The following is a 15293-nucleotide window of genomic DNA, read 5'->3' on the forward strand; positions in this document are numbered from 1 at the left end:
AAAAGGCGGCATGCGGGTTCGCGTTTTGCAGCGACCCCTGCTCGTCACGGCTAGAAAAGCAGCTCCTCTCTCTTGCCAAGCCGAAGGACGAGCAAGGCGGCCGTGCTGGGGGATGCAGGACCCTCAGCACACACCTGGGCTGGCTCTGGGGTGGCCCACACCAGGTGCCAACACCTGCAGAGCAGGCTCAGGGCATGGCAGGGGCAGAAGGGCAGGAGGTGGGACTCAAACGGGCCTGGCAGGCAACACCTGGGAGCAGGTGGGTCCCACGGGCTTGCTGGTGACAGGAATGGGACTCATCTCCATCCCCATCCCAGGGGACCTTGTGGAGAATGCTGGATATTCACAAGCAGGAGCCTCAGGTGCAGCCTGGGCCAGGGGAGTGTTGAGCTGTGGCTCTTTCCCAGAGTCTGCTGAGCTGGATTTTCTCTTTGAAAAGCCTCCTCTTGCTGCCACCAGCAGTGAGGTGGGGTTTGCACACCCCATCTGCTCCTGTGTGGGGCCCTGATTGGTGGCTGGTTTGATAAAGATCAGTACAAGACATCGGGGGTAATGAGAGGGGGAAAGGTGCAGTGGAGAAGCAAAGTGTCTGGGTGTCCCTTCTTGCCAAGGGAAATGCTCCGTGAATAGCTTTTACCTCCTCTCTTCCAAACACAAGACCTGGGCAGTAAGAGGCAAAGCTGAGCTCTTGGCAGCTGGGCCTTGTTAGAGCTCTCCAGGCTTTTGCTAAAGCTCCTGACAGTTTGTCATAGCTGCAAATCTGCTGGCAGTCTGTATAAAACGTCCTTGGAGGGATGTGAACATGTCCCCATCTTCAGGAAGAGGCGTTTCTGTACAAGTGTAGGAAAGGAGAGACTGGAAAGCCAGCCCTAGCCTGCTGCTTTGGGAGGTGCTGCCTGGAGAGTCACTTCCAGGAGAAAACTCAGCCCCAAGTGTCTACCCAGCACCTACTTCAAAGACTTGCTTTTCCAGTATTTTTCCTTTTAAAGGCTCATTGTTTCTGCTGCAGGTTCTCCAGTATCTTGGTTTGACTGTGAGCGAGGAGAAGAAGCGGCAGTTACGGCAAAGCCTGAGCACAGACTCACAGGGGACAGTGGCCTATGGAGGTGAGCAGGCAGCTCTGTGTGTGCTGGGCTTTGTCATGGGATCATTGAGCCTTTTTTGGTTGGAAAAAAAAAAACCTTTAAGATCACCAAGTCCAACCATTTTGTGTAGCTTTGCTGGAGGCTGAGAAAGGTGAGAGGCGCCTGCTGAGCGGGACTGATGCAGCCTCCAAACAGTGAAGTTGCAAATATAAAAGGAGACATTTGGTAGAAGCACATGTGAAATCAGAATAAAAGGAAGTTGGTGAGAGGGCTCGTTGGCCTTAAAACCCCAGATTCCTAGCAAAAGCTGGCAGGAAAATAAAAGCCTGCTCTGCTTTCTGTGACTGGCCAGAGCTTATCTGGCCAGCAGGATCTGCTCCCCAGAAGAAGGATTTTTGCAAAAATCCAAAGCTGTCAGCATGTCCCCATCAGAGAGAACAGTCTTGTCAAGCACAGGATGAACATTTTTGTGCAGTGAGTGAAGGGACACAGAACTATGCACCTCTCCCAGGAGCGACTGGCTTCATTCGTGGCAACAGAGATAAGGATGATCAGGGGTATTTGGCAAACCTGCTGGCACTGAAGACGCTGCTCTTGTGGAAGGACTAAGCCCAGGGGCTGAGGACTGGAGGGGCTAGGACCTTGGTGTCATCACCCCCCTGGTGCCACCACCCCCCTGCCACTGCCCCCACTGCACCAGCTCCTGCCTGCCCCACGCAGCCCCTCGTGTGGTGCTTCCTCCATATCCCAAAGCCAAATGAGTCTGGATTTTCAGACCTGTTGATGTAACTCATACCTTAGCTAAGTGCTGAGGTCGTGGAGCTTCTTTTGTTGTTTAAAATCAGCAGGATGAGACCTGCCAGCAGGCAGCCAGGTGCCTCTTGTCAGAGGAATGTGGGTTTTACTTAAAATTTTAAACCACATCATGAAAACTCCACTGTGAAAATATCTGGGGTTTTGGGGGGTTTCAAAGATGAATTTTATTCAATTGTAGAAGAAACAAGAGTCTGGTGAAGACTGTCAGCAACTTATTTAAGCTTGATGGGACTGCTGAAGAGCCCAGGAGTGTTAGAGAAGACTGGTTAGCATCTCCAACCTCGCAGTCAGTGGATGTCCCCAAAACGGGTGGTGTTTTGTCCTAACACACAGCACTGTCCCCTTTTAGGCCATTCAAAACCAATTCTTTCTCACAGATCTTCTCCAAGCACTCAGGGACCTGATGCCAGAGGAGCTGGACGAGGGTGGTCTGGATTCCAGCTCCATGCTCTTCACACAGCATGAAGTGGCCAGTTTGCTGGATACGTCGGCTTTTCACTCCCTGGTCAGTCAGTCCAACACTATTCAACATTGGATCCATGGAATTCTGAGATGGAAAAAGCTAAATTACCATTTTCTAATGGTTCTAGAGTTATAAAGAGAAAGAAGAACTATGTCTTAATCATTTTGATTATAGGAAATTCTAGAAAAGGCCTCAAACTTCTAATTTAATAAGGAAATAACGGTAGGGGGTGATATGAAGGAAGTAGCTGGCAGTGATGCAGAAGGAAAATTAGCCATAATTAATCAATTCCAACTAATTTCACCTGGTTCCCAAAATTAAGATTCCTTCTGGCACAGCTATTTCAGCTATGTCAGCAATCAGAGAGGGAAATTCTTTGAAGTGGGGGAAAAAAACCAACAGTTTTGGGGAAAAATTGCAGCAGTTGAATTATTTAATGTGACTTTTGATCCAAGTGATTACGAGTCATGGTTATTCTGGGTATGGAAAACAAGCTGCCTGCCATGGAGCCCCAGGTCTTGGTCAAGCATGAGTGGTGTGTGATGCTGTCTGTCCCTCTGCCTCGCAGGCCTTTGACAATCTCAACTGCAATGGCAACGAGGAGCTGGAGCAGCTGCAGCTGGAAATGATGGATCTGCGGCAAGAAGTCCGAAGGCTAAAGGTGAAGCTTCTCCTCTGAGCACATTTCTTGGCTGGTGCCTTCTGCTGTGGTGGTACAGGAGATGGGTGGTGTAGCCTGTCCCACTTAGGAAGCCACCAGTTTGCATTCTGTGCATTCCACAGCACAAACGAGACTCTCATGCTCTGCTTAATTGCCTCTTTCTCCAACTCAACCTCAAATGAGAACCTGTTTGTGCTGGAAGGACACAGTCCCTTTTTAGTACTGAGCAGATATATTTAAAAATACAAAAACATCTATCACAAATGATTGCAGCCCATGAGTAGCAGCAGCTCTGCCTGCCCTCCCATCCCGACCCAGCTGCTGGTTGCTGCCACAGCTCTGAGCACCATGGTCATTTCTGCAGGCTGTAAAATAGTATTTAATCCTTCTGTAAGATATTATTCAGGTGGGTGTGGGCTACAAGACCAGGGCACCTTCTAGAGAATGTCCCATTTCTTGTTGGTTCTAACCTGGTAAAAATCTTTTCCCTTAGTCTCTCCTGAAAGAGGTAGAGAGCAGCAAGAAGTCAATGGAAGAGGAGCTTCAGAGACTGAATCAGGTTAGTGAGGAGATCACTGGGGACTTTGGGGTGGTTTTGGTGGTTGGTGGCTGAGGGGGATATGGTGCATTGGCCAGAACTTCCCTCTTGGTTGCAGAAAGCCCTGGGGTTTCTGTCTGAGAACCGGACACTGCACAGCAAGCTGCAGATGGCAGAGGTGGTGCAGAGACAGGCTCACAGTGCTGAGCAGGACTATGAGGAAGTCATCCACCTACTGGAAGCTGAAATTGCAGAACTGAAGATGCAACTGGTGGGGAAGAAAGCAAAACATGTCTCTGAAATAGAGGTAATGAAATAGAGGTTAAAAAAAACTCACACCTCTCAGTCTGGCAAAAAAAAAAAAAAAAAAGAACTTCAGTGGGGAAAAAAGCCACAACCCTCCTGATGCTTCTTCTGTGGGTTCACCCTGTCTGTATATGAAGGAGGAAGTGATCCTAGCACATGTATCACCTGTTGTGTATGTCCACAAGGCCACCATGGTATCTGGATCCATGTTATAGTCTGTGTAATTTCCATTTCAAAAGGAGCCCAGGGCCACAAAGATGCTGAGGGGCTGGAGCATCTGCCTGTGAGGAAAGGCTGGGAGAGCTGGGGCTGCTCAGCTGGAGAGGAGGAGGCTGAGGGGGGATCTGATCTGTGCTGGTCAATATCTGCAGGGGGTGGCAGGAGGGGGGACCAGACTCTTCCCAGGGTGCCCAGTAACAGGACAAGGGGCAATGGGCACAGGCTGGAGCACAGGAGGTTTGACCTAAACATAAGAAAAAACTTCTTCCCTGTGAGGGTGGCAGAGCCCTGGGACAGGCTGCCCAGAGAGGCTGTGGAGGCTCCTTCTCTGGAGACATTCAAACTCACCTGGACGTGTTCCTGTGGGATCTGCTGCAGGTGACTTTGCTCTGGCAGGAGCTTGGCCTAGACAGTCTTCAGATGTCCCTTCCAACCCTGATGACTCTATGACTCTCTGACTGTGGTTTGTAGCAGATGTCATCAATTGGTGTTTCCCCTTTCTCCTCTTCCCCCATCCCTGTCTCAGGAGGACATCTTGGAGCTGAGGAGGCAGCTGGCCCTGGCTGACGGCCAGTTACGGAAATCAGAAGTCTCACGGAAGCGCCTGGAGATCTGCAATAGGAAACTGCTCCTGTTTGTGCAGGTGAAGGGCTGAACCACCCGGGGCTGGTGGCATCACTGCAGCCTCTTACCTGAAGGGTGATTTTGCAAGTCCAAATAACTTCCTGCTCCACAAGCAAGAGAGGGTTGTGTTGGTTGGGTTTTTTTTTTAATTCTATCCCATCCTAAAAAGGCTCTGTCTGTTGGCTGGGAGAAGCCAGGGAATGAACTCAGATACACTCATACAGCCAAGACCTGTGTGAACACCCTGGGGCAGGGGTTCCTGTCCCTGGCTCACCAGTTCCCCATGACACTCTGGTTGAGAACTTCAGTGGGGAAAAAAGCCACAACCCTCCTGATGCTTCTTCTGTGGGTTCACCCTGTCTGTATATGAAGGAGGAAGTGATCCTAGCACATGTATCACCTGTTGTGTATGTCCACAAGGCCACCATGGTATCTGGATCCATGTTATAGTCTGTGTAATTTCCATTTCAAAAGGAGCCCAGGGCCACAAAGATGCTGAGGGGCTGGAGCATCTGCCTGTGAGGAAAGGCTGGGAGAGCTGGGGCTGCTCAGCTGGAGAGGAGGAGGCTGAGGGGGGATCTGATCTGTGCTGGTCAATATCTGCAGGGGGTGGCAGGAGGGGGGACCAGACTCTTCCCAGGGTGCCCAGTAACAGGACAAGGGGCAATGGGCACAGGCTGGAGCACAGGAGGTTTGACCTAAACATAAGAAAAAACTTCTTCCCTGTGAGGGTGGCAGAGCCCTGGGACAGGCTGCCCAGAGAGGCTGTGGAGGCTCCTTCTCTGGAGACATTCAAACTCACCTGGACGTGTTCCTGTGGGATCTGCTGCAGGTGACTTTGCTCTGGCAGGGGCTTGGCCTAGACAGTCTTCAGATGTCCCTTCCAACCCTGATGACTCTATGACTCTCTGACTGTGGTTTGTAGCAGATGTCATCAATTGGTGTTTCCCCTTTCTCCTCTTCCCCCATCCCTGTCTCAGGAGGACATCTTGGAGCTGAGGAGGCAGCTGGCCCTGGCTGACGGCCAGTTACGGAAATCAGAAGTCTCACGGAAGCGCCTGGAGATCTGCAATAGGAAACTGCTCCTGTTTGTGCAGGTGAAGGGCTGAACCACCCGGGGCTGGTGGCATCACTGCAGCCTCTTACCTGAAGGGTGATTTTGCAAGTCCAAATAACTTCCTGCTCCACAAGCAAGAGAGGGTTGTGTTGGTTGGGTTTTTTTTTTAATTCTATCCCATCCTAAAAAGGCTCTGTCTGTTGGCTGGGAGAAGCCAGGGAATGAACTCAGATACACTCATACAGCCAAGACCTGTGTGAACACCCTAGGGCAGGGGTTCCTGTCCCTGGCTCACCAGTTCCCCATGACACTCTGGTTGAGGCTGTCCCAGGAGCTCTGTTGGTTGAAGCCATGTGTGAAACCTTCCCTATGTAGAAATGGAAGATTGAATTTTTACAAAAGGAATGTAAACTTGAAGAGCAGTTTTGCTCTTCCAGTGGGTTTCCCCCCCAATTCCCTGCCTAGAGAAGCAAAGGCTGCAGGGAGACCTCATAATGGCCTTCTGATATCTGAAGGCTGAAGGGGCTCCAGGAAAGCTGGGGGAGGGACTTTGGACAAGGGCAGGGAATGAGAGGACAAGCGGGAATGGTTTAAAACTGGAAGAGGGAGATTGAGGTTGGACGTGAGGGAGAAATTCTGGCTGTGAGGGTGGTGAGAGCCTGGCCCAAGTTGCCCAGGGAAGCTGTGGCTGCCCCATCCCTGGCAGTGTTGAAGGGCAGGTTGGATGGGGCTTGGAGCACCTGGTGGGAGGTGTCTCTGCCCATGCAAGGGGTTGGATCTAGATGATCTTTAAGGTCTCTCCCAACCCAAACCATTCCATGACTATGAAAATCACATACATAATTGCTTTAGTCTGTTAACTGTTCCTCCCCTTTGCTACCTGCATGGGGAATACAAGCTTGTGCAGTTAGTAAAATGACCAGTGTGGGATCACTAGTATTCAGTCTATCTGCTGCATCTACTAGTAGCCCATGCCAAGAGCTCCTGAAATGAATGGGAAATAGTGGAGCACAAGGAAGCACGGATGCTGTGTCCTCTGTTTTGGAGAAGGAAGAATCAAAATGCCTCCAGACCTGCAGCACCACATGCTGGGGCCTGGGCAGGTTGGGGCCAGACTTTGGAAACAGATTTTACTTGGTCCTGGGGATAAACATCACAGGATTTTGATCACTGGGGCAAAATATCTTCCTTTTCTATAATATTCCTCAGTTGTGTTTGAGAATTCACTAACCCTGCCTGGTCATGAGAGCCCAGGAGTGCAGCTCCAGTGCAGAAAGCAGGGGCTCCTTGTTGTGATCATCAAGGCTCACTAAAATGTAGCCTGCAAATTTGTTCTTTGGGAGGGTATTTTTATGTTGCATTTCACATATTTTAGTGTTGGTATTAAAATACCCCATTCAGATGTGTCTGTGTATTTACATAGGCTGTGAATGTTGCTTGAGCTGCAAAAGGCCTTGAGATCTTCGCTTCAAGGGCAATGAATAAGCAGAAGCTGATTACTGTCATATTAAATCTGATCACCAGGAAAACCCCATGGGGTTTGTTCTCAGGAATTATTAATTCCTACAAGTTTGAAACCTTTTTTTCTTTCCTTCTTCCTTTTTTGTTGCATGGCAGAACGTCCACAAAGTCCTGAGCACACCCAGTCATTTACCAGATGAGAAAAGGTAAGAAATGGCTTCTGGGAATCATGAACAAGAATATGAAATGTCCTTTTCTGACCTTTGTTAGGGGAAGATGACTCAGAGATCTAATGAAACTGTCGCTTTGGAAGTGAAACCACTGGGGAAAGATGATCTGGAGGCTGTTGGTGGATGGGTACTTAGGGAGGTTGGCCTCTGTTCAGGCTAGTTTTGGGAGCAAGTAGGTGAAACACTCCTCGGTTGAGTTGCTGTTGTTTAGCAGAGACCCTAAGCAGTTTGTTTCAAAGAAGCAGAGTTTTAACTCACTGGCTTATCCCAATGTCAGTTTTTGGCTTTAGGACCTGAATGGTTGGAGAAAGAGAGTTCAGGCTTCTGGACTCTCCTTCAACATGAACCTGTCTCCCATCACTTGGGAAAAGAAATGCATCACAACTTTATGTGTGTTTTTAATTGATTAATCATTGAAAGGTCATTGTCCCCTTGATAATGACCAGTCTCTTTTAAAAAGCCAATTTTTACAAACGTTTGGAACCAGGTTTTATGTTTCTAAAGTGGTTCTTTCTAATGTAATGAAGAAAAGATATTTCTGAGACTTTCTAAACAGATTTATTGTTACTTGCCTGTAACACAATCATGCAATTTTGGCTAAAAGAGTCTCTGTGCTGCTGGGCAAGGGAGATGCAATTTCCCCACCCCCTGGAATACACAGAGTTTACCTAAAATAACCTTCAGGAGAGGCTGGCCAGGATTTTCAATGACCATTCCATGACAGAAGTATTGATGGCACTTTCCATATTTGTAAGAGCCAGCAGTGAAACGGAAGAGGATGAAACAGATGCAGTCTCAGACACATCTCTTCCGTCTTCAGATCTGGTTGACCTTTTGCTATCAGAAGCTAAAGAGCTGTTAGCACCAATCCTCTCCCAGAAGGATGGTAAGTGCCGCATTAACGGGAGGAACCTGAACCCAAGCAAGTCTCAAGGATGTCTTAGTGTTATTCACAGTTTCCACCACCTTCCATATGCTTTGCCATACCAGTTAAGCCTCCCATACATGTTCCTAGTTCTCTCATGCTAACTGAGATGTAACTGCCCTCCCTGCATCTGTGTGAGTCACTTTGGAATGTGAAATGCAGACTAAGGAGTCAAAGGGTGGGACTCGTGCCCAGGGCCAGAGGAAGGGCATTTATCCAGGGGGAAAGAAACCCTCGGAGGCAGGAGGATGGTGTCACTGCATCCTAGAAGTGCTGGTTGCAAGGGACTGCTGGAGATCAGGAGCCAAACCTTCTGCTGTAGGTAGGACCATCACATGAGGTCAGTGGGTTTAGCCAGCTGTGCCTCCAGCCTCCACAGATGGAGACCCTCAGCCCCTCTGGAAATGTGCTCCTGTGCTGCTCTATGCTCTGTGAAAAAGACTTTTCCAGCATCCAGCCTGAACTCCTCCAGGTGCAACCTGTGGCCACTGCCCCCAGTGATGTTGTCTGCCACTGCTAAGCAAAGCTTGGCTCCAGCATCTTTCTAATTGCCCCAGAGGCAGGAGTGGGAGCTGCCAGGTTGCCTCTCAGCCTCCTCTTTGCCAGGCTAAACCAGCCCAGCTCCCTCAGCCCTCCCCAGCCTCTCCTTGCAGGTTATGAGCCCTTGGGCTCCCTTTGCTGGTCCCTGGCCAGTTTCTCAGTAGCTTTGAACCAGGGATCCAAACCTTTGTTACGCCATCCAGGTGTGACTGGATGCTGAGCCAAGGGGAACAGGAATCTCCATGTTTCCTTGGCCTACAAATGGGCCTCTTCCCATTGCCTCTCTGTGGGTGGGAGAAAATGAAAGAAAGGGCCTCTAGCTCCAAGGGAGTCTGAAGGAACTTTCCCAGTCTGGAACTCTAAGCTTAGTCCTGGAGCCATAATGTTTCTTTGCAGCAATTATTTGACCCCATTTGCCTCTTTCCATGCAAAAGCAGAGTTCCTTATCTCTTCCATGTCACCACCAAAGTGTCCAGCCCCAAAGAGGTGCTCAGTCTTTGCTCTTTGATGCTGTTCACCAACTAAACATGGCTGTGGTCCAGCATTGTCTTTCTCTCAAAGCATAAGGAAAATAATGGCAGCCCTTAAGAAGCACCTCTGACATACAAGTGTGTCAGCACTTCCAGAGCTCCTGCATCATTTCCTCATGGGCTGAGTCCAATGGGGTGAGGACCAACAAGGCCAAGTGCAGGGTCCTGCACTTTGGCCCCTGCAGAGCTTCAGGCTGGGGAGGAGTGGCTGAAGAGCAGCCCAGCAGAGGGAACTGGGAGCACTGGTTGGCAACCAGTTGAACATGAGCCCCCAGTGTGCCCAGGTGGCCCAAAGGCCAATGACATCCTGGTTTGTATCAGGAATGGTGTGGCCAGCAGGAGCAGGGATGTGATTCTCCCCCTGTGCTCAGCACTGGGGAGGCTTCACCTCAAGTCCTGTGTCCAGTTCTGGGCCCCTCACTGCAAGAAGGATCTTGAGGTGCTGGAGCAGGTCCAGAGGAGACAACGAGGCTGGTGAAGGGACTGGAGGGGAAGTCTTATAGGGAGAGGCTGAGGGAGCTGGGGTTGGTTAGTCTGGAGAAGAGGAGAATCAGGGAGGACCTTCTCACTCTCTACAACCACCTGAAGGGAGGTTGTGGTCAGGTGGGGATTGGGCTCTTCTGCCAGGCAGCTGGTAACAGGATGAGAGGGCCTGGCCTGAAGCTGCTCCAGGGGAGGTTTAGGTTGGGTATGAGGAAGCACTTCCTCATGGAAAGGGTGATTAGACATTGGAATGGACTGCCCAGGGAAGTGGTGGAGGCACCAACCCTGGAGGTGTTCAGGGAAATGCTGGAGGTGGCTCTTAGTGCCATGGTCTGGAGATGTGTCAGGTCATGGGCTGGACTTGATGATCTCAGAGGTGTTTTCCAGCCTCAATAATTCTGTGCTGTCCATGTGCATCACCGTAGGTCTCAGTGCTGCTGGTGCTGGGCACCTGTCTAACCCCCACTGACACCTGGCTGTGCTTACCTTGCAGCTCTGCCACGTGACAGGGACCAGTGCCTGCCTGCTGAAGGGATCCCAAATTACAAGGAGTAGGTGTCCAAGCTGCTGTGGTCTGTCATTTTGATTACACACATACTGACAATTCCAGTTTGTTTTTTGGTTTGTTTTTTTTTTCATCAAAATCTGTGTTTGACAACTTTTAACCAGATAATCTAGTAGAGGCCTCCAGGTGGCCATGGTTAGAGATATATGTCCCTTCCTAGATAGCAAGAGACTTCCCACCCTGCACTGTGAAGCAAGGTGTGAATTCCTGGATCTCTCTTTTGTTCTCAAAATTGTTCTTTTCCCTTCAGGCAAGATGGAAATGTACAGTTCCATGGCTTGGCTGGCTGGCATTTCTCTAGACCACTGTGAGTGCTGAGTAAAGGAAAAAGCATCATGGAATGTCTTAATCTTTTATGTTGTGGTATCCACATGCTGTGGACATCCCAGCCTAGGAGAGCAGGACAACATGGCTTTGTTTGGACCTTCAGTATCTTAAGAATTTCCCTAAAACCTCTTAAATGGCTCGTATTTAATAGAGCCATGTCCTAAGGAGATCTGCTGAAAGGACACTTTGAGACCTAAATGTCTATTACCACTGTCCCAGCTGTTCACCATATCTCAACCTGAAGATCTGCCAGCACAGTTTGTCAGTCAGGTACCAAGCAGGCATTTGCAAACCATGATTTCAAGGCTATGAAAAGTGTTTTCAGACACCACAGGTGGCCACTACCATCCACTAGCCATGCAAGATCTGTGGCCTCCTCTCTTCTTTCTGAAATAACCAGTGTTGTCTTCATGTTATCATCTGTCTCCTTCTCCCAAGTGATGTAAAACACATTTTTTATTTCCAGCCACCTTCATCAGAAGACCACATGGCCCCCTCCTGCAAGCCAGACCAAGAGTGACCAACCACAGCCACCAAGTCCAACCAATGAACTTCCCAAGAAGCCCACATAGACCCCCCATATGGCTTACTCCAAACTGCTGCTGTGTTGGGAGATGGGAAGGCCACACCATGGGTGCTCCAGCTTCCAGACAAACCAGACTGAGAAACAAGACTTCTACCACGAGACTGACTCTTCGTAACCACCCAGGACATTCTCAGCAACCTCCCCAGTGTGTCTACCTCTGAGTTACCACACAAGGCTACTTGCTTACGGTTTTGCAGCTTTATAGGAAAAATGTTCTCCAGGCTACAAGGACCTGGATTTCACTGGCAGCCTTCTAGAGCTTGTATTCTGGGTAGTAAGAGGAGCATGGACGTACCCAAAGGTCTCCAAGAGGTTCCTTTTGGTATTTCATATGAAAAACCAAAGTATAATTAGCGACTGTAATCGAAGCAGCTTCATCTGTAGCATCCTAGCTGTCTTGGGATAGGTACTGCTCTTTTCATTCTTTTTGTGTAGCTTATCCCAGCTGCAATGTTGGAAATGGAAGGCACCATCTCAGCTGGTTGTTGAAGGAGAGCAGAGGCAGCCAGCCCAGCTAGTGGTGACGACCCATCGCTGAACACCAGCCACCCCCTGGAGTGCAGGAGAGGACACAGTGAATGTATTTCACTCTTTCAGGCCCATGGTGTCACCTGGAACATAGAGACACATGATGCAAGGTTGGACATGGCTTGAGATGAGTGGGGTAGAGATCTGAGATGAACTTGGGGTCTGGAAAATAAACTGGAAACACTGCTCACAAGGTGTCTGCTTTCTGGGTTATGGTTGGGGGCTGACCTGCTGGAAAGCAGCCCCAAGGAGAAGGATTTGGGAGTCCTGGTAGACAATAAGGTAAGAATGAGCCAGCATTGTGCCCTTGTGGCCAAGAAGGCCAATGGCATCCTGGGATACATGAGGAACGAGTGTGGCCAGTAGGTTTAGGGAGGTCATCCTGCCCCTCTGCTCTGCCCTGGTGAGGCCACAGCTGGAGAACTGGGACCAGTTCTCGGCTCACCAGTTCAGGAGAGACAGGGAACTGCTGGGAAGAGTCCAGCAGAGGGTGACAAAGATGATTGGGGGATTGGAGCATCTGCCTAATGAGGAAAGGCTGAGAGAGCTGGGATTGTTCAACCTGGAGAGAGGAAGGCTGAGGTGAGACCTTATTAATGCCTGTAAGTATCTCAGGGTGGGTGAAGGAGGATGGAGCCAGACTCTGCTCAGTAGTGATGAGGGGCAATGGGCACAAGGTGGAACATGAGAAGTTCCATCTGAACATGAGAAACAACTTCTTTCCTGTGAGGGTGACAGAGCCCTGGGACAGGCTGCCCAGGGGGTTGTAGAGTCCCCTTCTCTGGAGACATTCAAACCCACCTGGATGCAGTTCTGTAGGATGTGCTCCAGGGGATCCTTCTTTAGCTGGGAGTTGACTAGATGATCTCTAGAGGTCCCTTCCAACCCTGACGATTCTGTCGCTGTGTCCAGCATCTCTGAGATGACCCTGCCTGGGTCCATTTTCTCCTCCCTCTTATTTTGTCTGGTATCCTGGTGCCTGGAGAAGTTCCAGAAAAATGGGGTGCATCCTGGCTTTGACCCAGAATTGTTACGATTACTTTGACTCTCCTCTGTGGAGTTTCAAAGCACGTGGATCCTTTAGAGCCTAAAATAAAGGCTTAGGAAAAATCATGGCCCTCACCAGGATCTGCTGCACTCAAAGGTATCTCTGCACTGCTGTGACTGTGGGGTGAACTTCACAGCCACACACACAGCCAGGCTGAAATGCTGGTTCAACTTAATTTCATAGCTCAGGGTAAATTAAATCCTCTGAAGGCATGTCTCAGCAAACAGTGAAAGGACTTCCTTTAAAAGGAAACACAACTCTTTGGAGCACTCACAAGGAGTATTTCCAGGAAGGAGATCCCTTAAAAAAATACCAATCTTGGGATACCCTAGGGTTATTAGCTTGTTCCCAGGTCCTTTCTGTTTTGATGGAATGATAGGGAATACTGGTGTGACTTGTGGGTTTAGCCCTATGGCTTTGTCCTCATTTCTTGTTACACAGACAGGGCAAAGCTGCAAGAAGACAGGCAAGAGATGCACAGAGCAAAATCCAGTCTCACCAGTTTGGTTTAGCCTGTCTCTGGAAAAATATCTCCAGTTCCCCCAGGGGTCGGTGTGGTAGACACCAATGCAATCCTAGAAGAGTGTCTTCAAAAGCATTTGGCCAGAGGTTCCATCCCAGGGAGATGTCTCCAGTCTCCTGTTCACTTGTCAGAGAAGAAAGTTTTGGGAAGCAGCAGGTCTGCAGCTGTGCTGGAGTGTTACATATACCCCATGGCACCTGAGAAACTGAGGAGAAAAGGGACACGTGGTGGGGAAACAGAACTGTTTAGGCCAGACTTTAATCTTGTGGAAGATCCAACTCCACAAATTGTGGCATTTCTAAAAATAAAAGTACTAAATTGAACTGAAAAGTTCATGAATATTGGAAGGGCACGGCCCAGCAGGATCAGTACTGGCCCAGCAGGGATTAGCTGCCTGATCTGAAAGAGAATAAACTTGATGCTGCTTCCACAGTCAAGTGATTTTTATTTTAACATCCCAAGAAAGAAGATTTTGTGTAAAAGTATCACAATGGGTGAGGGCCTGGATGAGACAAGACTGACAAAGCACAAACCTTGCTGCCCCTCCCGAGCTCAGTGCTGTTCCAACCGCAGGTAGTTGTCTTTTTATTTAAAGTTTAACTCCTCTGGGAATTTTGGATTCGATGATCTTAAAGGTTTTTTCTATGATGGTGCAGTGGATGCCAACACTTGGCAAAGGGTGGAAAAAGCAAGATGCTGACCTAGGGCTGCTGCATTCTGTGCATCCTGAGCTGTAAGCTAGAGAACAAGCTGTGAAGATATTCAGCTTTTAAAAAGCCTAGACAGCTCCATGAGCTCAGCTTAGTGACAGCCTCTTTGGAAAAGAGAATATCCAGGTTCCCACCACCCACTGGAGATCCAGGCATGGAGTATCACATGCTTTCCAAAGCAGTCCTAGCTCATTTCCATTGTTTTCTTTGAATTTATCATGTTCGTTTTGCATTTGCTTCAAGCACAGAAAACCTGCCATTCTCTATGAACAGCATTGTTACTAACTGCTGCTTTTCAGAGCCACATGGAAAGCAAAGATGTGACAAGAGTTGTGCTCCTGGAGGTGATGTTGGTTTTGGTGACCCAGAACAACAAACCTTTGTCATGCTTTACTCCCAGGCAAGTGGAATTAAGCAGAACTCAGCAAGTCACGGGTGACGTCTCCTCACAGAGCTACCAAGAGGCAAAGAGGGAAATGCCTAAAGGAACACACAGCACAGGAAGAGAAGTCACAGAATGAGTCATTTAAACAGGGTGGGTTTTATTTAGGTAGGGACTGTCTAGCACCCTTGTGGTGAACTGAATTTGATTGTAATTTGCAGTTCTATGGATTGCTGGTAAGGCTGTGGTGACGGGCTGCTGTAGCAACTGCTGCATCTAAGAGGGTCCTGGTATGACTGAACAGAAATGAGGAGAAGGAAGAGTATTTCTGATAAAAATGAGTCCTGTGTGGTATCAGATCTTCCCGAGCGGATAAGATGGAAACTGATGAGTATTTTATGAGAGAAAATGCAAACAGACCCCATTAAATTGACATAACAGACAGTGTTCAATAGATTGCATATGTATAAACTCCTAAAGATACATTTAAAGAGCATCAGTGTGGTCAGCTTCTGACCTAGGGTTAAATACAACTGATGTGAAGGTTTTATTTTGTATTTTTCTTATGCAAAGCAGAAAAGCAGTTCTTAATTGGTGCCGGTCAGAGGCTGGGAGACCTCTTTCCCTAACAAAATAAACCCAAACAAGATGTGAGTAGCTAACTACTCGACCAGCTGCACGAAAAA

The 15293-nt window shown here is 48.9% G+C and overlaps 1 protein-coding gene across 1 annotated transcript in view; it reads left to right on the plus strand.

Moving 5' to 3' along the window:
- Positions 1-5821, plus strand: part of LOC104386785 (syntaxin-binding protein 4-like) — a 32273-nt gene extending 26452 nt beyond the window's left edge. The window contains exons 10-16 of the mRNA XM_009995449.1: positions 1010-1106; positions 2279-2406; positions 2933-3025; positions 3519-3584; positions 3682-3870; positions 4615-4731; positions 5693-5821. Coding sequence (XP_009993751.1) covers positions 1010-1106; positions 2279-2406; positions 2933-3025; positions 3519-3584; positions 3682-3870; positions 4615-4731; positions 5693-5821 — 819 coding nt within the window. The remainder of the gene's footprint in view (positions 1-1009; positions 1107-2278; positions 2407-2932; positions 3026-3518; positions 3585-3681; positions 3871-4614; positions 4732-5692) is intronic.
- Positions 5822-15293: the final 9472 nt, after the last annotated feature.

The sequence above is a fragment of the Chaetura pelagica genome, unplaced genomic scaffold (assembly GCF_000747805.2).
Source record: "Chaetura pelagica isolate M959 unplaced genomic scaffold, ChaPel_1.0 scaffold64, whole genome shotgun sequence".
NCBI lineage: Eukaryota > Metazoa > Chordata > Aves > Apodiformes > Apodidae > Chaetura > Chaetura pelagica.